General features: G+C 43.9%; 1 protein-coding gene across 4 annotated transcripts; it reads right to left on the bottom strand.

Moving 5' to 3' along the window:
* Window positions 1-24,214, bottom strand: pygo2 (pygopus homolog 2 (Drosophila)). Of its 4 annotated transcripts, none has more exons than XM_035793604.2 (4): window positions 23,974-24,214; window positions 7,620-7,659; window positions 3,000-3,049; window positions 1-2,680 (listed from the first exon to the last, which is right to left on the bottom strand). In XM_035793604.2, the coding sequence occupies exons 1-4, from the start codon at window positions 24,097-24,099 to the stop codon at window positions 1,076-1,078; spliced, it is 1,821 nt and encodes a 606-aa protein (XP_035649497.1). In that variant the 5' UTR covers window positions 24,100-24,214; the 3' UTR covers window positions 1-1,075. The 4 variants fall into 4 exon arrangements, with proteins under 4 accessions (XP_035649497.1, XP_035649499.1, XP_035649498.1 ...); XM_035793606.2 differs by having other exon boundaries at window positions 23,239-24,213; XM_035793605.2 differs by lacking the exon at window positions 7,620-7,659 and having other exon boundaries at window positions 23,239-24,213.
* Between the last annotated feature and the right edge of the window lie 410 nt (window positions 24,215-24,624).

Raw genomic sequence — 24,624 nt, 5'->3', positions numbered from 1 at the left:
CAAATTGAACAGATCTTTTATTTTTAAGAAAAATTAGAAACACCTGCCATGACAGTAATATGAAAACTGATATTTTTCGCGCCGTTATTTGGTCTACTTTGAGGCCTCTAGCAGAGACCAAATTACAAATAAAAACAGATCGGACGAAGTTACTGCATTGGTTCACATGCAACCCCAAAGACTAGTACACACATCGGATATGACCATGTCGTCACTACTTGTAGCTATGCCAACACCATCCAAACAGCACTGATATCACAACTTCCATGTCCAGTGAAAAAAATATATATAAAAAAAATGGTTGATTCAATGTATAAAAACAAAAAGTCCATTGACAGAACCTAGACATAATATAGTTATTTCCGTTCATTGGTTGATTCTCCTGCATTCCAAGATCGACAGACGCGTGTTTTGGGCAAATGTTCAGGCTGTATATCTACACTTTTCTGTGGCGCCATTAATTTGCTCTCTAGAGGTGTCGGAGGGAGGACAGTCAAGTACATTGAGGGGCGGTTTGGATCACCTTTGGATTCATCTGCTCTGGGTCAGAACCAGGGGTATGTGTGGTGACCACGCTCTCACCAGGGGTCAGTCAGTCAGTGTGTCAGTGCGAGGGGCCCTTGCCGGTCAGTCACAAAGTATGAGGTAGTGTGTTGGTGTCAGTGCTTTGCTGGTCGGCAGGCCAGATGTCTGGGGGGGTTCATGTGGAGTGGACATTTGTCATGTAGGGGGAAATCAGTTTTTCAGTCCAAAAGAGTCACTAAAAGTGCTTCATGTAAGTGTGTGTTTATGTATTTAATAAAGAGATTTAATTAGGCATTGTAAAAAGCTTGTCAGATAAGGTTGGGTGAGTAGCTGGTGGGTAGACAAGGGCTGGGTTTCCCAAAAGCATTTGGCTTTCCCACTTCCATCATATTTTGTCCATTGAGTTTCAATGGAATTAAGATGATCTTAGCGCTACGATTCTTTTGGGAAACCCAGCCCAAAGCCATTCCGAGAGAGATCAGAGCAGTCAATGCCTCTTCCCCTGCACCCCTTCCTCCCTCCCAGTCTATTCTCCTCCGCCTTCCATTCCTCAGCCCTCGTTTGCAGCCACCAGCTGGCCCAAGCCCTGGCGGACATACACTGCTTGGATCTCCTTGGTCTTGAGGCAGAAGTCGCAGGCCCAGACAGCAGAGCTCTCTCGGGTCAGCAGACCATAGGCTGGCTCCGTCAGGCCCGTGCAGTCACGGTGGAACCAGCGCTGGCACGACGCCTCACACAAGATGGCATCCTGGTCGTCGTGCACCTCCGACAGGCAGAAGCCGCAGGGGAACACCATGCCCGGGCCGCCCAGCTTCCCTGGACCGGAGCCTGGGCCGGTGGAGGGGTTAGCGGGGCCGGGGGGCAGCGGAGACTGAGTGTTGGGGGTAGAGTTGGAAGGGGGGTTGGGGTTGCTGCCAGGGGTGTTACCCCCACTGCTGTTGTTGGTCATGTTGTTTTGGGCAGAGTTGGGGGTAGCGTTTGGCATGGAGCCTCCACCAGGGGTGTTGTTCTGCTGGTTGTAAAGGGTGGATCCAAGGGAAGAATTCGGCGGAGTTGACTGCTGTTGGGATGGGTTATTGGAGGAGGGGGCGTTAGCAGAGTTGGGCCCCTGCAGCTGATTGGGTGGCGGCTGCAGGGGCTGGGAGCCGTTGAGTGGGCCGGTCGGGGAGGAGTTGGGGTTGGACTGGGGCGGAGCTGAGGGGGGCTGGCCAGGCGTGTTGGGCTGCTGATCAGGGAAGCCTCCTCCAGGCTGGGAAGGGCCAGAGTTGGGGGGCCCGGGGGGAGTGTTGTTGGGACCCGGTGGACCAGATGTGTTTAAGTTAGGCTGCTGCTGCGGAGGCCCAGTCTGGGGCCCACCTCCGCCAAAGTTCTTCCCCTCATCGTTCCCTGGGCCCGGGGGGCTGAGGCCTGGGTATGGGCCATCCTGTGAGGGAGGGAACTGTCCTTGAGGGGGTAAACCTGGAATCCCTCCCATGTTTCCTCCTGGGCCAACGCCCATGCCCCCCATCATGTTCATCCCACCAGGCATGCCCCCCATGGGGTTCATGGGGCCATGGGGGGGTCCCCTAGGTCCTCCGCCACCGGGCAAAGGGGGGCTGTTGAAGGGGTGCCCACCCTGTCCGTGCTGTTGCTGCGGGGGCATCCCAAACCGAGGGTGCGGTGGCCCTCCTCCAGGACCCCCCATACCACCAGGGGACAGCATAGGGTTGAACCCCGGTCCCGGGTGCATGGGCGGACTGAAATTGGGGGGCATGTTAAATTGCGAAGGACCCCCGGGTCCTGGGAAACCTCCTCCGCCACCTCCACCCCCAAAGCCAGGCATTCCCCCAAAGCCCAGCTGGTGGTGCGGTCCTGCATTGGGTGGTCCTGGGCCAAAGGGCGGTCTCCGTCCTGGTCCTCCAGGGCCTCCCCCAGGGCCCCCCATGAAGCCCATGCCCCCGGGGCCTATCCTGCCTCCATAAGGCCCCCCTCCTCCACCTGCCCCGGGGCTCGGGAGGAATGGACCCCCTCCTGGAACTCCAGCCCCACCAGGTCGGGACGGCAGCGATGGGGGGCCAAAGTCATCATCAAAAGGGTTGGAGGCAACCAGGTGGTCCACCATGGGGGTAGGAGGGGGCGCAAACTCAGAGAGGTGGGAGAACGCGGCACCGGCCCCCTGAAACACACGATCAGGAGAGAGAGGAGATAATGGATTTTTGAGATTGAACAACATGAGTTTGATAAGAGCAGAGAAGCTACAGGTAGTATAGAATGATTGAATAGTCAACTAGTGAAACCACTGATCGATGTAACAAGTCGTCAACTATGTTACAACGTAAAATGTTAACTTGAGGTGTTTAGACCATGCTTAAATGGGCAACCAACATAACAAGACCAGTAAAAGGACAAGTAAAACCTTCTCGCAGAAGAGGCCACCAGTCAAACACGTCGAAAATGTTTACATTATGGAGCAATGTGTTGAAGGCAGTAGTTACCTGAGCGTTGGATTTTCTCTTCCTCTTTTCTGGACTCTTCATCTGTCCACCTAAAGAGTGGAAGAGGGAGAGGAGCAGGGACATGAGACATTCTAGCCTTATCTTTCCAGTTTACAGATGAACATACATTATCTATTTTTATACCAAACCTGTAACCCACATAGCTCATGCTAATAATTCTATTGTACATTACATTTTAGTTACTGTTTATACACGCCGCATATTTAGAGTGCATTCAAAGTATTCAAACCCCTTCACCGTTTCCACATTGTTTCAGCCCTATCCTAAAATGAAAAATTATAATAATTAAAATCATTCTATACACAATCCCCCAATAGGACAAAGCAAAAATAGTTTTTTTTTTTGAAATGTTTGCACATTTATTATTAAAAATAAACTGAAATATCACATAAGTATTCAGACCCTTTACTCAGTACTTTGTTGAAGCACCTTTGGCAGCGATTACAGCCTCGAGTCTTCTTGGATATGATGCTACAAGCTTGGCACACCTGTATTTGGGGAGTTTCTCCCATTCTTCTCTGCAGATCCTATCAGGTTGGATGGGGAGCGTTGCTGCACAGCTATTTTCAGGTTTCTCCAGAGATGTTCGATCGGGTTCAAGTCCGGGCTCTAGCTGGGCCACTCAAGGACCTTCGGAGACTTGTCCCAAAGCCACTCCTGCGCTGTCTTGTTTGCTTAGGGTCATTGTCCTGTTGGAAGGGGAACCTATACCCCAGTTTGAGATCCTGCGCACTCTGGAGCAGGTTTTCGTCAAGGATCTCTGTACTTTGCTCCATTCTCTTTCCCTCGATACGGACAAGTCCCCCAGTCCCTGCTGCTGAAAAATATCCCCACAGCAAGACGCTGCCGCCACCATAATTCACTGTAGGGGTGGTGCCAGGTGTCCTCCAAATGTGATGCTTGGTATTCAGGCCAAATCGTTCAATATTGGTTTCATCAGACCAGATAATCTTGTTTCTCATGGTCTGAGTACTTTAGGTGCCTTTTGACAAACTCCAAGTGGGTTGTTGTGCCTTTTACTGAGAGGCTTCCATCTACCATAAAATGCCTGTTTGGTGGAGTGCTGCAGAGATGGTTGTCCTTCTGGAAGGTTCTTCCATCTCCACAGCTGTGTCAGAGTGACCATAGGGTTCTTGGTCACCTCCCTGCAAAGGCCCTTCTCCCCCGATTGCTCAGTTTGGCCAGGCAGCCAGCTCTAGGAAGAGTCTTGGTGGTTCTAAACTTCTGGAGGCCACGGTGTTCTTGGGGACCTTCAATGCTGCAGACATTTGTTGGTACCCTTCCCCAGATCTGTGCCTCGACACAATGCTGTCTCTGAGCTCTACGGACAATTCCTTCGACCTCATGGCTTGGATTTTGCTCGGACATTTACTGTCAACGGTGGGACCTTATATAGACAGGTGTGTACCTTTCCAAATGATTGAATTTACCACAGGTCGACTCCAATCATGTTTTAGAAACATCTCAAGGATGATGAATGGAACCAGGATGCACCGGAGCTCAATTTCGAGTCTCATAGCAAAAGGTATGAATACTATATTTATTTTATTATACATTTGCAAACATGTCTAAACCTGTATTCGCTTTGTCATTATAGGGTATTGTGTGTAGATTGAAGATTTTTTATTTAATCCTGTTTAGATTAAGGCTATAACGTAACAAAAAGGGGTCTGAATACTTTCTTAATGTACTGTATATATGCTGGATTCTTGACGTAGCCAACTCTAATATTAAAGTGCCTTCAGAAAGTATTCACACCCCTTGACTTTTTCCACTGTTGTTGGAAAAGACTCAATTTAAAATGGATTAAATTGAGATTTTGTCACTGGTTTACACACAATACCCAATATTGGTCAACGTGGAACTAATAAAAATGTAAAGCTGAAATGTCTTTCGTGAATAAGTATTCCGCCCCTTTGTTATGGCAAGCCTAAAATAATTACAGGAGTAAAAATATGCTTAACAAGTCACATGGCCTAATAGTGTTTAACATGATTTTTGAATGACTACACAATCTCTGTACCACACACATATACAGAATTGAAAAGGTCCCTCAGTCCAACAGTGAATTTCAAACACAGATTCAACCACAAAGACCAGAGAGGTTTTCCAATGCCTCGCAAAGGGCACCTATTGGTAGATGGTAAAAAATAACATAAAAGCAGACATTGAATATTCCTTTGAGCATGGTGAAGTAATTAATTCAACTTTGGATGATGTATCAATATACCCAGTCACTACAATGAGACAGGCGTCCTTCCTAAGGAAGTTTAATGGCTGTGATGGGAGAAAACTGAGGATGGATCAACACTGTAGTTACTCCACAATACTAATCTGACAGAGTGAAAAGGAAGCCTGTACATAATATAAATATTCCAAAACATACATCCTGTTCGCAACACAGCACTAAAGTAATACTGCAAAGCAATTAACTTTTTTCCTGAATACATAGTGTTATGTTGTTTGGGGCAAATCCAAATATAACACATTACTGAGTACCAATCTGCATATTCTGAAGCATAGTGGTGGCTGCATCATGTTATGGGTATGCTTGTAAATCGATTAAGGACAGAAGTTTTTCAGGATGAAAAAAATAAAAATGGAGCTAAGCACAGGCAAAATCCTTGAGGAAAACATGGTTCTGTCTTCTTTCCACCAGACACTGGGAGATGCATTTACTATTCAGCAGGACAATAACCTCAAAACCAAATCTATACTGGAGTTGCTTACCAAGAAGACAGTATTCCTGAGTGGCAGAGTTACAGTTTGGACTTAAAACCTGTTAGGGATGTCGAGAATCTAAGCAGCTTTTTGTTAAAAATCGCGCAACATTTCAGCGCCCTGCTATTCATGCCAGGAATATAGTATATGCACATGATTAGTATGTGTGGATAGAAAACACTCAGACGTTACTAAAACTGGTTAAATCACGGCTGTGACTATAACAGAACGTGCGTTTCATCGAAAAGTGCAGGAAAATCTGATCACTGAAAATGGAAATATATATCCATGCGCGACTTGAACCCATTGATAAAGGTGAACCACATTTAATGGGGCTGAGGTTGCAATACCTACAGCTTCCACATGTTGTCTAGAGTCTTGTCATTTGCCTAGGATTTGTTTCTTGGTCAAACCGAATCAAGGGAACCGATTCCCTCCGGTCTCCGACCGGATGTTTTGGTTGAGATTTCTTCCGACAGTATTTCATGAAGGACACCTATAGAATTGACATCGCCCCGTGATCAATTGTATCACTTATTAACGTGTACTAATACCTAAAGTTGCATTACAAAAGTATTTCGAAGTGTTTTGTGAAAGTTTATCGTCGACTTCTACAAAGTATTCACTCAGGGTTGTGAATACTTATGTAAATTATATATTTCAGCATTTCATGTTCAAATCAGGCTGTGGACTAAGTCAAAGGGTATGAATACTTTCTGAAGGCACTATCTACTGCTGTACATACCATACTTTTTATCTCATAAATTTATATATTTGTGTACATACATAAAGATTGCATTTGGATTACTGTTATAGTGCTATTTGGGTTAGATTGGTTACAACATTTTATTTAACTTGTATTCATGATTGATATTTTACTGCATTGTTAAGAGCTAATAACATAAGCATTTTGCTGCACCCGCTACACCCATTCATAGATGCTAACTACTTTAGTATCATCTCAATGGGGGAGTTTTGAGAGCCTCTACGCTTGCTCTAAGAATTATCTATATGGCGCCTCACCTTGAGCCCAGATAAAACACTGCAGGTTTCTACTAGTGCTTCCCTCCGATTTTCTTTATCAGTTTGTTTCGTGCATTACTACACACACCCGGTTAAAACTTTTGGAATACGAATTGCTGGGTACTCTCCATCCACCCGACCTCTCCAAATTCCCTGAAAACGGAAGAACAATGGATTCCTACTTGGCGAGGCGCTGAGCTGCTTGGGAGCCCTACCGATGAGCAGGAAGCGAAGACGCTGACGGGGAGGCAGACGTGGCAGGGTCTTAGTGAGATTAAGATGCCAAGCAATCCGTCCTCCATTATCAAGCATGCTACTCACCAATGTTCAATCACTAATGAACAAACTTGAGCGAGGATCTCCTTCCAGAAGGGACATCAGATCTTGCAACATACTGTTTTTCTGAAGCTTTTCTCCGACATCCAAATGGATATACATCCAACCAGTGGGTTTTACAGTTTAAGTGAGAGGAGTTGGGATCTCTGACAAGAGGAAGGGTGGTGGGCTCTGCTTTATGACCAACATATGGTGCGACAGGGGAAACGTACAGGAACTTGCAAGCTTCTGCTCCCCCGATTTGGAATACTTGGTAATCAAATGTCACACTTTTTACCTTCCAAGAGAGTTCTCAGGGATTATCGTCATGGCTGTGTACATCCCGCCCCAAGCAGACACCAAAAGGGCTATCAAAGATCTCATTGGACACTGAAGAAACTGGAGACCGCATTCCCAGACGCAGCATTCATTGTTGTGGGGTACTTTCACAAAAGTAATTTGAGAAGCATACTACCAAGTTATTACCAACACATTGACTATCTACCTCAAGTAAATTCTACTTAACCACTGCCTACTTGCCTTTTCCACATGGATATGGCCCTCTCCACCCTCCTTTCGCCTACAAACAAAGACGCAAGAGAGAAGTTCCAGAGGTCAGATCCAATCAGAATCAGAATTCACACTCCACTGTTTTGATCAATTGGACTGTAATAAGTTCTGGGTCACCTCTGGATTTATTTAAAAAATGCAAAGGTGACGTAATATAGTAGCTTTCAAAACTTACCCGCTGATAAGATCAGCGTCAACTCACCATCAGTACGACCAAGAATAGGATTTTCGCGACGCGGATCCTGTGTTCTGCCTTTCAACCAGGACAACGGAATGGATCCCATGCGGCGACCCAAAAAAACGACTCCGTAAAAGAGGGAAACGAGGCGGTCTTCTGGTCAGACTCCGGAGACGAGCACATCGTGCACCACTCCCTAGCATTCTTCTCGCCAATGTCCAGTCTCTTGACAACAAGGTTGATGAAATCCGAGCAAGGGTAGCATTCCAGAGGGACATCAGAGACTAACGTTCTTTGCTTCACGGAAACATGGCTCACTGGAGAGACGCTATCGGAGACGGTGCAGCCAGCGGGTTTCTCCACGCATCGCGCCAACAGAAACAAACATCTTTCTGGTAAGAAGAGGGGCGGGGGCGTATGCCTTATGGCTAACGAGACATGGTGTGATCAAAGAAACATACAGGAACTCAAATCCTTCTGTTCACCCGATTTAGAATTCCTCACAATCAAATGTCGACCGCATTATCTACCAAGAGAATTCTCTTCGATTATAATCACAGCTGTATATATTCCCCCCCAAGCAGACACATCGATGGCTCTGAACAAACTTTATTTGACTCTTTGCAAACTGGAATCCATTTATCCGGAGGCTGCATTCATTGTAGCTGGGGATTTTAACAAGGCTAATCTGAAAACAAGACTCCCTAAATTTTATCAGCATATCGATTGCGCAACCAGGGGTGGAAAAACCTTGGATCATTGTTACTCTAACTTCCGCGACGCATATAAGGCCCTGCCCCTCCCTCCTTTCAGAAAAACTGACCACGACTCCATTTTGTTGATCCCTGCCTACAGACAGAAACTAAAACAAGAAGCTCCCACGCTGAGGTCTGTCCAACGCTGGTCCGACCAAGCTGATTCCACACTCCAAGACTGCTTCCATCACGTGGACTGGGATATGTTTCGTATTGCGTCAGATAACAACATTGATGAATACGCTGATTCGGTGTGCGAGTTCATTAGAACGTGCGTTGAAGATGTCGTTCCCATAGCAACGATTAAAACATTCCCAAACCAGAAACCGTGGATTGATGGCAGCATTCGCGTGAAACTGAAAGCGCGAACCACTGCTATTAATCAGGGCAAGGTGACTGGTAACATGACCGAATACAAACAGTGCAGCTATTCCCTCCGCAAGGCTATCAAACAAGCTAAGCGTCAGTATAGAGACAAAGTAGAATCTCAATTCAACGGCTCAGACACAAGAGGTATGTGGCAGGGTCTACAGTCAATCACGGACTACAAGAAGAAAACCAGCCCAGTCACGGACCAGGATGTCTTGCTCCCAGGCAGACTAAATAATTTTTTTGCCCGCTTTGAGGACAATACAGTGCCACTGACACGGCCTGCAACGAAAACATGCGGACTCTCCTTCACTGCAGCAGAGGTGAGTAAGACAATTAAACGTGTTAACCCTCGCAAGGCTGCAGGCCCAGACGGCATCCCCAGCCGCGCCCTCAGAGCATGCGCAGACCAGCTGGCCGGTGTGTTTACGGACATATTCAATCAATCCCTATACCAGTCTGCTGTTCCCACATGCTTCAAGAGGGCCACCATTGTTCCTGTTCCCAAGAAAGCGAAGGTAACTGAGCTAAACGACTACCGCCCCGTAGCACTCACTTCCGTCATCATGAAGTGCTTTGAGAGACTAGTCATGGACCATATCACCTCCACCCTACCTGACCCACTCCAATTTGCTTACCGCCCAAATAGGTCCACAGACGATGCAATCTCAACCACACTGCCCTAACCCATCTGGACAAGAGGAATACCTATGTGAGAATGCTGTTCATCGACTACAGCTCGGCATTCAACACCATAGTACCCTCCAAGCTCGTCATCAAGCTCGAGACCCTGGGTCTCGACCCCGCCCTGTGCAACTGGATACTGAAATTCCTGACGGGCGCCCCCAGGTGGTGAGGGTAGGCAACAACATCTCCACCCCGCTGATCCTCAACACTGGGGCCCCACAAGGGTGCGTTCTGAGCCAACTCCTGTACTCCCTGTTCACCCACGACTGCGTGGCCACGCACGCCTCCAACTCAATCATCAAGTTTGTGGACGACAACAGTGGTAGGCTTGATTACCAACAACAATGAGACGGCCTACAGGGAGGAGGTGAGGGCCCTCGGAGTGTGGTGTCAGGAAAATAACCTCACACTCAACGTCAACAAAACTAAGGAGATGATTGTGGACTTCAGGAAACAGCAGAGGGAACACCCCCCTATCCACATCGATGGAACAGTAGTGGAGAGGGTAGTAAGTTTTAAATTCCTCGGCATACACATCACAGACAAACTGAATTGGTCCACTCACACAGACAGCATTGTGAAGAAGGCGCAGCAGCGCCTCTTCAACCTCAGGAGGCTGATGAAATTTGGCTTGTCACTCACAAACTTCTACAGATGCACAATCGAGAGCATCCTGTCGGGCTGTATCACCGCCTGGTACGGCAACTGCTCCGCCCACAACCGTAAGGCTCTCCAGAGGGTAGTGAGGTCTGCACAACGCATCACCGGGGGCAAACTACCTGCCCTCCAGGACACCTACACCACCCGATGTTACAGGAAGGCCATAAAGATCATCAAGGACAACAACCACCCGAGCCACTGCCTGTTCACCCCGCTATCATCCAGAAGGCGAGGTCAGTACAGGTGCATCAAAGCTGGGACCGAGAGACTGAAAAACAGCTTCTATCTCAAGGCCATCAGACTGTTAAACAGCCACCACTAACATTGAGTGGCTGCTGCCAACACACTGACACAACTCCAGCCACTTTAATAATGGGAATTGATGGGAAATGTAAAATATATCACTAGCCACATTAAACAATGCTACCTAATATAATGTTACATACCCTACATTATTCATCTCATATGCATAAGTATATACTGTACTCTATATCATCTACTGCATCCTTATGTAATACACTAGCCACTTTAACTATGCCACTTTGTTTACATACTCATCTCATATGTATATACTGTACTCTATATCTTGCCTATGCTGCTCTGTACCATCACTCATTCATATATCTTTATGTACATATTCTTTATCCCCTTACACTGTGTATAAGACAGTAGTTTTGGAATTGTTAGTTAGATTACTTGCTGGTTATTACTGCATTGTCAGAACTAGAAGCACAAGCATTTCGCTACACTCGCATTAACATCTGCTAACCATGTGTATGTGACAAATAAAATTTGATTTTATAGACACTACATGACCAAATGTACGTGGGCACCTGCTCAATGAACATCTTTTTCCAAAATCATGGGCCTTAATATGGAGTTGGTCGACCCTTTGCTGCTATTACAGCCTCCATTCTTCTGGGAAGGCTTTCCACTAGATATTGGAACATTTCTGCAGGGACTTGCTTCCATTCAGCCACAAGAGCATTAGTGAGGTCGGGCACTGATTTTGGGCAATTAGGCATGGCTTACAGTCGGCATTCCAATTCATCCCAAAGGCGTTTGATGGGGTTGAGATCAGTGCAGGCCAGTCAAGTTCTTCCACACCGATCTTGACAAACCATTTCTGTATGGACCTCGTTTTGTGCATGGCGGCATTATCATGCTGAAACAGGAAAGGGCCTTCCCCAAACTGTTGCCACAAAGTTGTAAGCACAGAATCATCTAGAATGTCATTGTCATATGGTGTAGCGTTAACATTTCCCTTTACTGGAACTTAGAGGCCAAGCCTCAGTGCCACTATAGCCACCTGCTTAAAGATGTCTACTATCATCCCCGTGCCCAAGAAAGGGAAAGTTACTGAACTGAATGACTACCAACCAGTAGCACTCATTTACTTCATCATAAAGTGCTTCGGGAGGCTAGTCAAAGACCATATCACCTCCTCCCTCACCGACAACCTTGACCCTCTCCAATTTGCCTACCGCCCTGACAGATCCACGGACCATGTATTTGCCATTGCACTGCCCTTACCCACCTGGATAAAAGGAATACATGTGAGGATGCTGTTCATTGCCTACAGCTCGGCCTTCAACATCATAGTACCCAATAAGCACATGACAAAGCTCACAGCTCTGAACTCCTCCCTATGCAACTGGGTCCTGGAGTTCCTGACAGTCCACCCCCAGTTGGTGAATGTAGGAAACATTACCTACTCGACACAAAATTCTCAACATGGGATGCCTGTCATGCCAAATAGTGTCCCCCTGGCAAAAAAAGTGCCCCCCCGGGCTGTTGCTGGAACTTGCAAAATCTGACCGGATTACATAATGAACCAAAGTGTCCATTGCTATGCTGGTTCTATTTTACCGCGTAGCAGTCACAAAGGAAGGATGCAGGCAGTTGTAGTTCTATTTCACTGCATAAGCGTTCGCTCTGTCCATGCAAAATTATTAGCTCAGAATTGCTTTCCAAGGATGGTGTTGATGGTGACAACCTGCTGCTTCAGAGGACTGAAAAGAACACTTTCTTTACCATACATTTGTCTTTATACGTACATTTTGTTAAATCGGAAGAAATAATTTTTAGATTGACGTTGCTAGCTAATGTACATATTTACCTCAGCCTGCCTAGCCAGCTACAGTATCTTGCTGGCTAGCCAGCCAGCCAGTTTTACTTAGCAAACGTTAGCTAGCTATCAAGCAACCTACTGTAACTTTTGTATCTTTCTGTTTGTATGTTGCTGGCACTTCAATGGCATCCCTCCAGGCGAAGTACTACGAAGGCACCATTGATCTTGACAAGAGGCGCAACATTCAGAGAATTTCACAATATATATATATATATATTGCAACATTCATTCATGTTGTTGTTGAATGGATGTTTCGGTGGTTGTTGTTCTTCGCGTTCAATGATACCGAATTCCTAGCTGCAGACTAGTAATTAATTGCAAAGACTTGTTCTTATTCTGTCGGTATCGATAGTCTGAGTTTAGCCACGTTAAAAGATTAAGGTTAAAATATTCAACCTTTGTCCTCCAGTGATTGAGAGAAACATGGTCTACTGAGAATCTCAAAGTTGGGTTTTATTCGGAATTGCAGAAAGGGGGCTTTCCCAGGATGCCTGACCCTAACTGGGCTCATGGGCGGTCCTCTGACTTAGTTCAACTCAAAAGGGAATTAGAGTTTCCTTCATTAAACAGTCCAAAATCACATTACACAATTTTACAAACAGTATCATCCTCACTCATTCATCTTATACAACAATTAGATGTAAACCTCATATCTGAGGCTATTATATAAACAGCGTTATGGTAATGTGGCTGCACCGTCTCCCATGAGCTTCCCCAAGTTGTAACAAACGGACCAGTTCGTAGCTGGATTCTTCACCGATCTTTTATACCTTCTCCGGAGCGTAAACGTTGTTCGGACCTCAAGTTCTGTGAGGTGGAAGAAATTCCTTTGTTCTCTCTGAAACTTCACTCTCTCTCTATACTGTGTTGCCATGAGGCAGGGTCTTCCCTATGAATTTACGACCTCACTGACCACAGCAGTCTGGTTGTAGAAACAGAGTGGGAGATGGTGCTCACTGTACCCAAAGAGGGCAACGTCATGACACTAGCTATAAATGAAACCTGATCAATCAACTGGATAGGTGTAAGCAATTATGGTAATTCCAAATGCCCTTAACTAGGTGTCTTTGATAGACAGAGTGAAAAAGGATGTGAGAAAAAAAAAGGATGAATATGAGAGGGAGAGAGGTGGGAAGAGAGTGGAAGACTGACCGAGAGATTGAGAGAGAGAAGCCAGAGCAGTGCAAATGCTACCCCTTCCCTGGTCAACTGCCCGGCACCCTCCTCAGCAACCCGCCCAAGCCCCCACCACTTCTTCACCCAAATCCAGATAGCTGATGTTCTGAAAGAGCTGCAAAATCTGGACCCCTACAAATCAGCCGGACTAGACAATCTGGACCATCTCCTTCTAAAATGATCTGCCAAAATTGTTGCAACCCCTATTACTAGCCTATTCAACCTCTCTTTCTTATAGTCTGAGATTCCCATAGATCGGAAAGCTGCAGAGGTCAACCTCCTCTTCAAAGGGGGTGACACTCCAGACCCAAACTACTACAGACCTATATCTAGCCTACCCTGTCTTTCTAAGGTCTTCGAAAGCCAAGTTAACCAACCATTTCAAATCCCACCGTACCTTCTCCGCAATGCAATCTGGATTCAGAGCTGGTCAAGTTTGCACCTCACTGTCCTAAACGATATCATAATCGCCATCGATAAGAGACACTACTGTGCAGCTATATTCATCGACCTGGCCAAGGCTTTCGACTCTGTCAATCACCACATTCTTATTGGCAGTCAAGACAGCCTTGGTTTCTCAAATGATTGCCTCGCCTGGTTTACCAACTACTTCTCTGATAGAGTTCGGTGTGTCAAATCGGAGGGCCTGTTGTCCGAACGTCTGGCAGTATCTATGGGGGTATCTATGGGGGTGCCACAGGGTTCAATTCTCAGGCCGACTGTCTTCTCTGTATACATCAATGATGTCATTCTTGCTGCTGGTGATTCTCTGGTCCACCGCTACGCAGACAACACCATTCTGTATACTTCTGGCCCCTCTTTGGACACTGTGTTAACTAACCTCCAGACGAGCTTCAATGCCATTACAACTCTCCTTCTGTGGCCTCCAATTGCTCTTAAATACAAGTAAAACTAAATGCATGCTATTCAACCGATACCTGCCCGCCTGTCCAGCATCTCTACTCTGGACGGCTCTGACTTAGAATACGTGGACTACCTCAAATACCTAGGTGTCTGATTAGACTGTAAACTCTCTCTCTCTTCATTTTTGGAAAACTTTCCCATAGCAAACGGGATATTTTGTCAGGACAAGATGCTAATATATGCATATAATTGACAGCTTAGGATAGAAAACACTAAAGTTTTCAAAACTGTAAAAATATTGTCTTTGAGTATAACAAAACTGATATTGCAGGCGAAAGCCTGAGGAAAAATCCAATCCAGAAGTGCCTCATGTTTTGAAAGCGCTGCGTTCCAATGTGTCCCTATTGATCAGTGAATGGGCTATCAACCAGATTACTTTTTCTCCGTATTCCCCAAGGTGTCCACAGAGTTTTACGCATTTATGTTGAAGAATAACCGTAAGCGGCTACATTTGCGCAAGTAGTCACCTGATGCTGTCAGAGTGATTCTTGCGTAAAATACAGGAGGTAGCCATTATTCCAATCGGTCCTAGTGAAAAACCAATTGTCCCGGTGGATATATTATCGAATAGATATTTGAAAAACACCTTGAGGATTGATTATCAACAACGTTTGCCATGTTTCTGTCGATATTTTGGAGCTAATTTGGAATATTTTTCGGCGTTTTCGTGAGTGCAATTTCCTGGCGATTTCTCAGCCAAACGTGAAGAACAAATGGCACCATTTCGCCTACAAAAATAATATTTTGGGAAAAAAGGAACATTGGCTATCTAACTGAGAGTCTCGTGAGTGAAAACATCCGAAGCTCATCAAAGGTAAATGATTTCATTTGATTGCTTTTCTGATTTACGTGACCAAGTTACCTGCTGCTAGCTGGACAAAATGCTATGCTAGGCTATCGATAAACTTATACAAATGCTTGTCTAGCTTTGCCTGTAAAGCATATTTTGAAAATCTGAGATGAAAAGGCTAAAAGCTGTGTCTCAATATATTTCACTTGTGATTTTCATGAATAGGAATATTTATGTTAGTATAGTATGCTTATATAGTTATGCTAATTAGTGTCAGTCGATGATTATGCTCCCTCATGCGGGATGGGGAGTCACTAGAGGTTAAGCATCTCCAATCCAAAATTAAATCTAGAATTGGCTTCCTATATCGCAACAAAGCATCCTTCACTCATGCTGCCAAACATACCCTCGTAAAACTGACCATCCTACCGATCCTCGACTTTGGCAATGTCATCTATAAAACAGCCTCCAACACTCTACTCAACAAATTGGATGCAGTCTATCACAGTACCATCCGTTTGGTCACCAAAGCCCCATATACTACCCACCACTGCGACCTGTATGATCTCGTTGGTTGGCCCTTGCTTCATACTAGTCGCCAAACCCATTGGCTCCAGGTCATCTACAAGTCTCTGCTAGGTAAAAGCCCCGCCTTATCCCAGCTCACTGTTCACCATAGCACCACCCACTCGTAGCACGCGCTCCAGCATGTATATTTCACTGGTCACCCCCAAAGCCAATTCTTCCTTTGGTCGCCTTTCCTTCCAGTTCTTTGCTGCCAATGACTGGAACGAACTGCAAAAATCACTGAAGTTGGAGACTCATATCTCCCTCACTAGCTTTGAGCAGCTCACAGATCACTGCACCTGTACATTGATGAGCTCTCTACCTCATCCCCATATTGTATTCATCTTGCTCCTTTGCACCCCAGTATCTCTACTTGCACATTCATCCTATGCACATCAACCATTCCAGTGTTTAATTTGCTATATTGTAATTACTTCGCCACCATGGCCTATTAATTGCCTTAACTCCCTAATCTTACCTCATTTGCACTCACTGTATATAGACTTTGTTTCCTTTTTCTACTGTATTATTGACTGTGTTTTGTTTATTCCATGTCCAACTGTTGTTGTATGTGTCGAATTGCCATGCTTTATCTTGGCCAGGTCGCAGTTGCAAATGAGAACTTGTTCTTAACTAGCCTACTTGGTTAACCTCTTACCTCCACCCGACACGCAGGCGTCCCATCTAGACATCTGGAAATGCAAATGCGCTACGCTAAATGCTAATAGCACTCGTTATAACTCAAACGTTCATTAAAACACACATGCAGGGTACTGAATTAAAGCTACACTTGTTGTGAATCCAGCCAACAAGTCAGATGTTTAAAATGCTTTTCGGCGAAAGCATGAGAAGCTATTATCTGATAGCATGCAACACCCCTAAAGACCCGCTGGGGACGTAAACAAAATAATTAGCATAGTCGGCGCTACACAAAATGCAGAAATAAATTATAAAACATTCATTACCTTTGACCATCTTCTTTGTTGGCACTCCTAGATGTCCCATAAACATCACTATTGGGTATTTTTTTTCTCGATTAAATCAGTCCATATATAGCCTAGATATCGATCTATGAACACTGTGTGAACAACGGAAAAAAATTGCGTTTTATAACGTAACGTCATTTTTTTTATTAAAAAAGTTGACGATAAACTTTCACAAAACACTTCGAAATACTTTTGTAATGCAACTTTTGTAATGCAACTTTAGGTATTAGTAAACATTAATAAGCGATCAAATTGATCACGAGGCGATGTATATTCTATAGCTGTACGTCTGGAAATAATGTCCGGGTAAATCTCAACCAAAATATCCGGTCGGAGACCGGAAGAAAGGCGCTACCTTGTGCCCGTTTGACCAAGAAACAAATTGTAGGCAATTGACAAGACTGTTGACATCGTGTGGAAGCTGTAGGTATTGCAACCTCGGCCCCATTTAATGTGGTTCACATTCAACAATGGGTTCTAGTTGGGCATGGATATATTTTCGCATTTTCAGTGATCAGATTTTCCTGCACTTTTCGATGAAACGCACGTTCTGTTATAGTCACAGCCGTGATTTAACCAGTTTTATAAACATCTGAGTGTTTTCTATCCACACATACTAATCATATGCATATACTATATTCCTGGCATGAGTAGCAGGGCGCTGAAATGTTGCGCGATTTTTAACAGAATGTTCTAAAAAGTAGGGGGTAGGAGTAACAGGTTAAGAAATCTATACTGCTGTTGGTAAAATTATGATTAAATGACTGAACAAATCATTTTAAATGGAACTGTAACAAAGTAAACTTATACTCTGTTTTATTATATCTTATTTAACAATATGAGTTCATACGATGGGATTGTGTGACACGGACAAGGAGTAATTGAAGTTAATGAACACCATTCCAACTAGGAAGAAACGAATGGGTTGTGGACTGTGTAAACACATAAGGTCGTTAACCTATGGTTGAACCTACAGAACTGAGCTCTGGGTTTTTTAGATAACTTAGGAATGCACTCACTGTCTTTTCTGTTAATTAGAACTGTCAGCTCAGTGGTGATCGATAATGTTGAGGGGTCAAAAGTTACCTGGGAGTGTGTTAGTAAGTTAGAATTAACTTTTCACCTCACTTCATCCCGGTCGAGAGGAGGAGATTCTGTTAAGTTAAGCCTACTCCTTACTTTTTCGAACATTCTGTTAAAAATCGCGCAAAACATTTCAGCGTCCTGCTACTCATGCCAGGAATATAGTATATGCATATGATTAGTATGTGTGGATAGAAAACACTCTGACGTTTCTAAAACCGGTTAAATCACGGCTGTGACTATAACAGAGCGTGTGTTTTATCGAAAAGCGCAAGAAAACTGATCACCGAAAACTGGGCAAAAATATCCATGCTCCACTTGCATGTATTGTCTATGGGAAACCAAATTACATGGGGCTGAGATTGCAAGTCCTACAGCTTCCACACAATGTCGCCAGTCTTGTCAATTGCCTGGGCTTTGTTTCTTGGTCAAACGAGTAAGAGACAGCCCATTCCTTCCGGTCTCCGACAGGATGTTTTGGAGGAGACATTTCAGAACATGATTTGAAGACGTGGAGCTATTCAATACACATCGCCCTGTGATCAATTTGATAGAGTATTAACGTTTACTGATACCTAAAGTTGGATTACAAAAGTATTTCGAAGTGTTTTGTGAAAGTTTATAGTTGCGTTTTGAAACGCAGTTTTTTTCTGGATCACACACTTTTCATAGATCGATATTTAGGGTATATATGGACCGATTTAATCGGAAAAAAAAAACCCAATAGTGATGTTTATGGGACATCTAGGAGTGCCAACAAAGAAGCTCGAAGGTAATGAATGTTTTACATTTTATTTCTGCGTTTTGTGTAGCGCCGGCTATGCTAATTATTTTGTTTTACGTCCCCTTCAGGTATTTCGAGGTGTTGCATGCTATCAGATAATAGCTTCTCATGCTTTCGCCGAAAAGCATTTTAAAAATCTGACTTATTGGCTGGATTCACAACGAGTGTGGCTTTAATTCAGTACCCTGCATGTGTGTTTTAATGAACGTTTGAGTTTTAACGAGTGCTATTAGCATTTAGCGTAGCTCATTTGCATTTCCAGATGGCTAGATGGGACGCCTGCATGTCGGGTGCGCTTAAGAGGTTAAAGCAATGAAATTACATCATGATTTGTATATAAACTGTTGCTCGTGGTGAAGTGGGAGCGCGCTCCGAGAATAAATTCTGTTACCTATTATTGAAGACTGGTCTCCGTCTATTTTATGCAAACAAGAATCTTACAAATTCTCATAAAATAGATTAAGGGTTTTCAATTAATGAAAGCACATTGGCATAATTAAATTACAGTAACAACTGCCCTACCCACTTCACTGTTGCTCCAAAACAGAGGAAACTGCAGTTCTGAAATACATCAAAGCCTGACGACTTCAGCCTGAAGCCCATACACGCCGCAGCGTACATGTTGGACCCCAAGAATGCTGGAAAGAGAATCCTGTCTGTTGCAGAGATCAATAAGGCCTATGGTGTCACCACTATTGTGTCTCGCCACCTTGGCCTGGGTGAGGGCAAGGTTCTTGGCAGTCTAGCGAAGTACACTTCCAAGCAAGGGCTTTGGGATGGAGATGCAATATGGCAGTCGTGCCAACATCTCATCAGCCACCTGGTGGAAGGGACTTTGTGGATCTGAGGCTCCATCATCCTCCAAATCCCACCAACACCAGCCGCCTCAGAGCGCAACTTGTCATTGTTTGGGAACACACACACCAAAGCATACAACAGGCTGACCAATACAAGGGTTGAAAAATTGGTGGCCATCCGGGCAAATTTGGCGCTTTTTGAGTCTGACAATGAACCATCCTCAACACGGTTGGAAAGTGACAGTGAAGATGAGGACTAAGTCTGATGTTCAAGTGGTGGACATTGATGAGGTCCAGGGAGAAGACATGGAAGCCTGAGAGGAAGACAACTAAAGCTTTAGGTTTCTAGACTATCATTTTAGAGATGCGATGGATCATTGGGGATCATTCAATATTCCCTTTGTTGTTGTTCAGTAAAATCATCCCACGTGAAGAGTCAACTCATTTTATTAGAGTTCAATTCGTAACGAAATAGTTTTTTTTTTCTATTGGAAGGATTTAATAACATTGCAATTATGTCTCCATATGATAAATATATCCAATGCAAAAAACATTTACATTTAAATGGTATTAATATTAATTTGCATACATTTCCATTAATTCCCATATATTACCGATAATTCCCCTATATTCCCCAAAATGTGCAACACTACTCAACAGCCCTTCTTTATCTACACCCATTCAGCATCGTTCACACCATCTAAAGCCTTAGCCCCACCCATCTCTTTAAGGATTCACGTGAGGCCTTGTACTAAACAACCAAAGATTTCAAGACTAAAGGCTGATTTATACTATGGGTGTGTTTGTAAATTTAATCTGGAGTGTCAGAGTGTGCTCAGAGTGCACTCTGGGCGTTCATAAACTCAGAGCGTTGTCAGATTGTTCGTTCGTAAACTCAGTGGTTTGCTCTATGAGTGTTGAGTGCACACTGGACGCTCTGGCCGGGGAGTAGGGTTGATCCGAGCGACCCAACCTAACAGCAGCAGTCAAGCACCCAAGCTAACTGGCTAACGTTGGCTAGCTATTTCGACACAAATGAGAGAACAGCTCATTGACCATTTTACTCACCCTAGCAGAGCTGGTTAGGCTGTTTTTATGTTATTCAGGGCATTTGTGACTGCAACTGTGCTGCTGGCAACAATTTAGTTACGCTTTTTTGCCAACTTTAACTGACACCGGCCATATTCAACTGGTGTTGAGCAGACCGTATTTGCCAGCTACGTCTATCGACAGTTGTCGCAGTGACATCATCCCAACGGATAACTTTACGCAAATGGCTCTGAGATACAAATAACTACACAGATCATACACTAGCTAGCTAACAGTACACCAACTTCAAATGAAAACGACTGACAAAATGTGAAACGTGTAATATCTGAAAATGTAGCTAGCTAGACTACCTGTATACATGGATGGACGCTTCACCCTCTCTGTCATGGATACCATGGTTTCCCTTAGTTTGAAGATGTTATCTGGAGACAGGTGTTTTATACAACAGCCTTCTGTTGTATAAATGTTCTCTTTTCGACTCAGTCTGCATATTTGCAATCAAACGCCTGAATTCTCTCCATCTCCTTAGCTATCCTACACTAATTCCACTGATTTCAAAACTCGGTCCTCCAGAAACTGGAGAGCAACACGGTTCTAATACGTGATATCTTTCAAAAAAGCCGCGTTAGTAAGGATTACCTACACATACTGACCAGCTCACGTTATAGACAGAAGCGTGCTACATGGCAGACAAATCCAAACTCATCTCTCCGCATGTCCAACCCACTGACTATCTCAGCCAATCATGGCTAGCAGGAAGGGTGCTAGCTTTTTCTGTGGCTAAACCAACTAGGCTCGTCATTTAACAATTTGATTCATATTTACAGATGGCATACAAGTGTTAATTAAGGCACATGAAATTTCCAAGAAGGCATTTCTGCCCCCCAAAAAAACATTTAGATTTTAAAAAATGTACGTTCAAATGGCTCTTCTGTGAAGTAATGACATAAATCTAGTTTCCTGAAACGAGTCACATATCTCCATGTTACAGCGCTTGTTTATGGAAGACATAGGCCGTCACTTGTGCTAATTAGCCATCTAGCATGCTCCAAACACCTGTGTGTAAGCTAATTGGGGAGGAAGTGCAGATTTGTGCAAAACTGCTACAGTAAGTGTCTTTTATTATTTCTCGGTGACATGAAAGATAAATATGTTTAGAAAACGATGACTGACATCTCTAAAGGTCATGAACAGTCAAAATTATGTTTCTCATTAAATGTGATGATATTCGGATGAAACCAGATCAAAGTATATGACCAAAGTATGAAACATGACTTTTGCAGCTACATTGATAAAGTTTGATCATAAATTGTTGGTCCCCTCCCACATGGATTCACAGGGCGGGATTATTGAGGGGATAGGGGGATGTCACCCTAACTCATTTTAATACACCAATGGTAACATATTCTCTTACCCAATTGAAATAAGTACCACCTTATAACCAACATCGGGGAGAAGGCGTGTTTGCGGAGGGGCGTGATTTATATAGCTAGATGGCAACTCTACTAGAGCCCAAATTGGGACTGTAGGCTGTCAGCAAACACAATTAAAAGTTTACAATTCATCTATGGCAAAGATACTTACATGTCTTCCCTTTCATCTGCGTCTGGTGTTAGCTAGTTATTGGCTAGTTAGTTCTTGAGCCAGCATGGAACAAGAAGATGTGGGGGGGGTCAAAACTGACAGTTGTCATGTCAACACATTCATCAGTGCTGCTGTGAACTGCATCACAAGAGACATGCCAATCGGAAGATGAATAAAAAATAAAAATTACACCATTGATGGAACTTCAATATTGTTTGAGTAGCTTTGTGTATCACCAAATTTGCTTGAGATGATTTTACTGCAACACTGCATCCAAGTTTATTGACATATGCATTTCAAAGACATGTCAGTAAAGGTGACCTCATATATATATATAAGCTCCCTGCCTACTCAGCCTGTACTTTCAAACTTCCTGCTAGTAAGCCATGAGAGAAAGTCATTTTTAAAATGTTGAAAATTTCTACCTCTCAAAAATATTATTGGTGATATTTCAGTCACTCAAAAGGCTATTATACATGGGAATCTGAATGACTGTTTGGGACCTTTAAAAAACACAGCATCACAATTGGTCCCATGTGGCTCAGTTGGTAGAGCATGGTACATGCAATGCCAGGGTTGTGGATTTGATTCCCACGGGGAACCAGTACGAAGGAATATGTATGCACTCACAACTCTAAGTCCCTCTGGATAAGAGCGTCTGCTAAATGACTAAATTGTAGTTTACATGGAGGCGAATTTGATGGTTGAAAACACTACATATATATATATATATGGATTTTCAAGAGCTACACCCGCTATAATATCTGAACTGTGTATGTACCTATAAACTTACATTTAATTTGAGTGTTGGACAGCCACAACAAATCACCAAGCAGGGGGACAGGTTTGGTTGATTATGAGACACAGAGGGACATAATGGACAAATCATGAGAACGTAGAAATGAAATTAATACAAGGCAGGCTAATATGAATAGCAGGTCAGACAAACTACATGACAGAACAACTGTCTACAGTCCTGTAGACACGTGGATTTGCAGCAGTGGTAACTAATGGTTAGTTCTGATCTGAGACAGACGGGGGTGGATGAATGAATTATCATATACCTACCTTTGCCTCGCTTTCCTTGGCCTTGTCCCGCCAGTAGTCTCCCCGATTCGGCAGCCATTAATATGACTGTCGGTGCGGTGACATTTCACCGTTCATATCATGTAAGAATTTTTTTAAATGACGAAAACGCTTGATAATTTGTACCTGAGCAATACTCGCAAGTCGAGTCATACACGGTCTTTGGATATGAGGACGGTTTCTATAGATAGATAGGTAGTGTGTATCCCCTAGAAATTCCCAACTCGTTTTCCAGCTAGATATCTTGCGCACAACGCTTTGACTGTCACGGAGTTCGGTGGCCAACAACTGTGGCTAGCCAGGGTTAGTTTCAGCAGCCACCTTGCAAAAGATGAAGAGCCGGGCTGAATGAAACTGTGGATAATGTTTGCCAGAATGCAAGTTGCATAACGCTAACTTCCTCGCTCTAAAAATAATACAACTTAGTTACAGATGAGTAAAGTTAGCAATTAAGATAGTTGGCTAGCTAGCCGGATAGCAAAGTTAGCTATCACATTTGGATAACGTTAGTCGCTAGCTAGTTACTATGAGATAGATAACATGTAGATTATGATTTATAATAATTCATCATCTACATTCAATTTGGTTAATTGACCAGTTTCGCCTTCATAGCAAGCGGTACAAAATAACCGGTCTCTAGTAAAATGTTAGCTACTTGAGTTAGTTAGCTACGAAAAGCCAGCTAGCTTGCTAGCATTATTGGGAAGCAAACTATACCCTTTCTCCGGCGTTGCTTGCTCTGCAGTCCGTTAATATGAACATCTCCGGTGTGTCATTGCCGATATACCAGTCCTCACATGGTATATGCTTTATGTTGTGATACAGCTTAAAACAATAATTCATACAAAAACGCAAATTTTGCCATATTAATCACGGCCTCTACTGTCGCCGCCGGACAAAGAGGGCCAGGCAGGAGACGCGCACCCGGGAACATTACAACTCAGAGGGAAAGTAGGGGTGTCCTAAAACGAGATTTCGAAATCAGGCACACTCTGCATCTAGGTTGATAATAAACGTTATTACACTTCATAATACTTCTAGCTGTAGTTTTACCGATTCATTTTGTGCAAGAAATGGCACACATTGTTTACTTAATTTGTGAATTAGCTCACCTTTAAACAGCAGGTTATGGAGCAGTCTAGAACGGACCACTTTCAACGCTGAAGTAGGGATGGACACAAAAATGAATCACATCCCATTACCTTTTCCTAATTTTGTGTTTGTATTTCAAATGGATTAAATTGAAATTTTGTGTCACTGGCCTACACACAATACCCCATAATGTCAAAGTGAAATTAGGTTTTTAGACCTTTTTACAAATCAATAAAAAATGTAAAGCTTAAATGTCTTTCTTGAGTCAAGTATTCA

This window comes from Oncorhynchus keta, chromosome 19 (assembly GCF_023373465.1).
Source record: "Oncorhynchus keta strain PuntledgeMale-10-30-2019 chromosome 19, Oket_V2, whole genome shotgun sequence".
In the NCBI taxonomy this organism is placed as follows: Eukaryota; Metazoa; Chordata; class Actinopteri; order Salmoniformes; family Salmonidae; genus Oncorhynchus; species Oncorhynchus keta.
The sequence above is the reverse complement of the archived record's forward strand: the minus strand, read 5'-3'. Positions and strand labels throughout refer to the sequence as shown.

Excerpts from the sequence above, each read along its gene's own strand:
- pygo2 (XM_035793604.2), bottom strand. The coding sequence starts at position 24,099 with ATGAATTATTGTTTTAAGCTGTATCACAACATAAAGCATATACCATGT. Across the intron at positions 7,660-23,973 it reads CAAGCAACGCCGGAGAAAGG|GCGAAAGGAGGGTGGAGAGG; the intron begins GTATAGTTTGCT and ends CTTTGTTTGTAG. Across the intron at positions 2,681-2,999 it reads AGAGAAAATCCAACGCTCAG|GGGGCCGGTGCCGCGTTCTC; the intron begins GTAACTACTGCC and ends CGTGTGTTTCAG.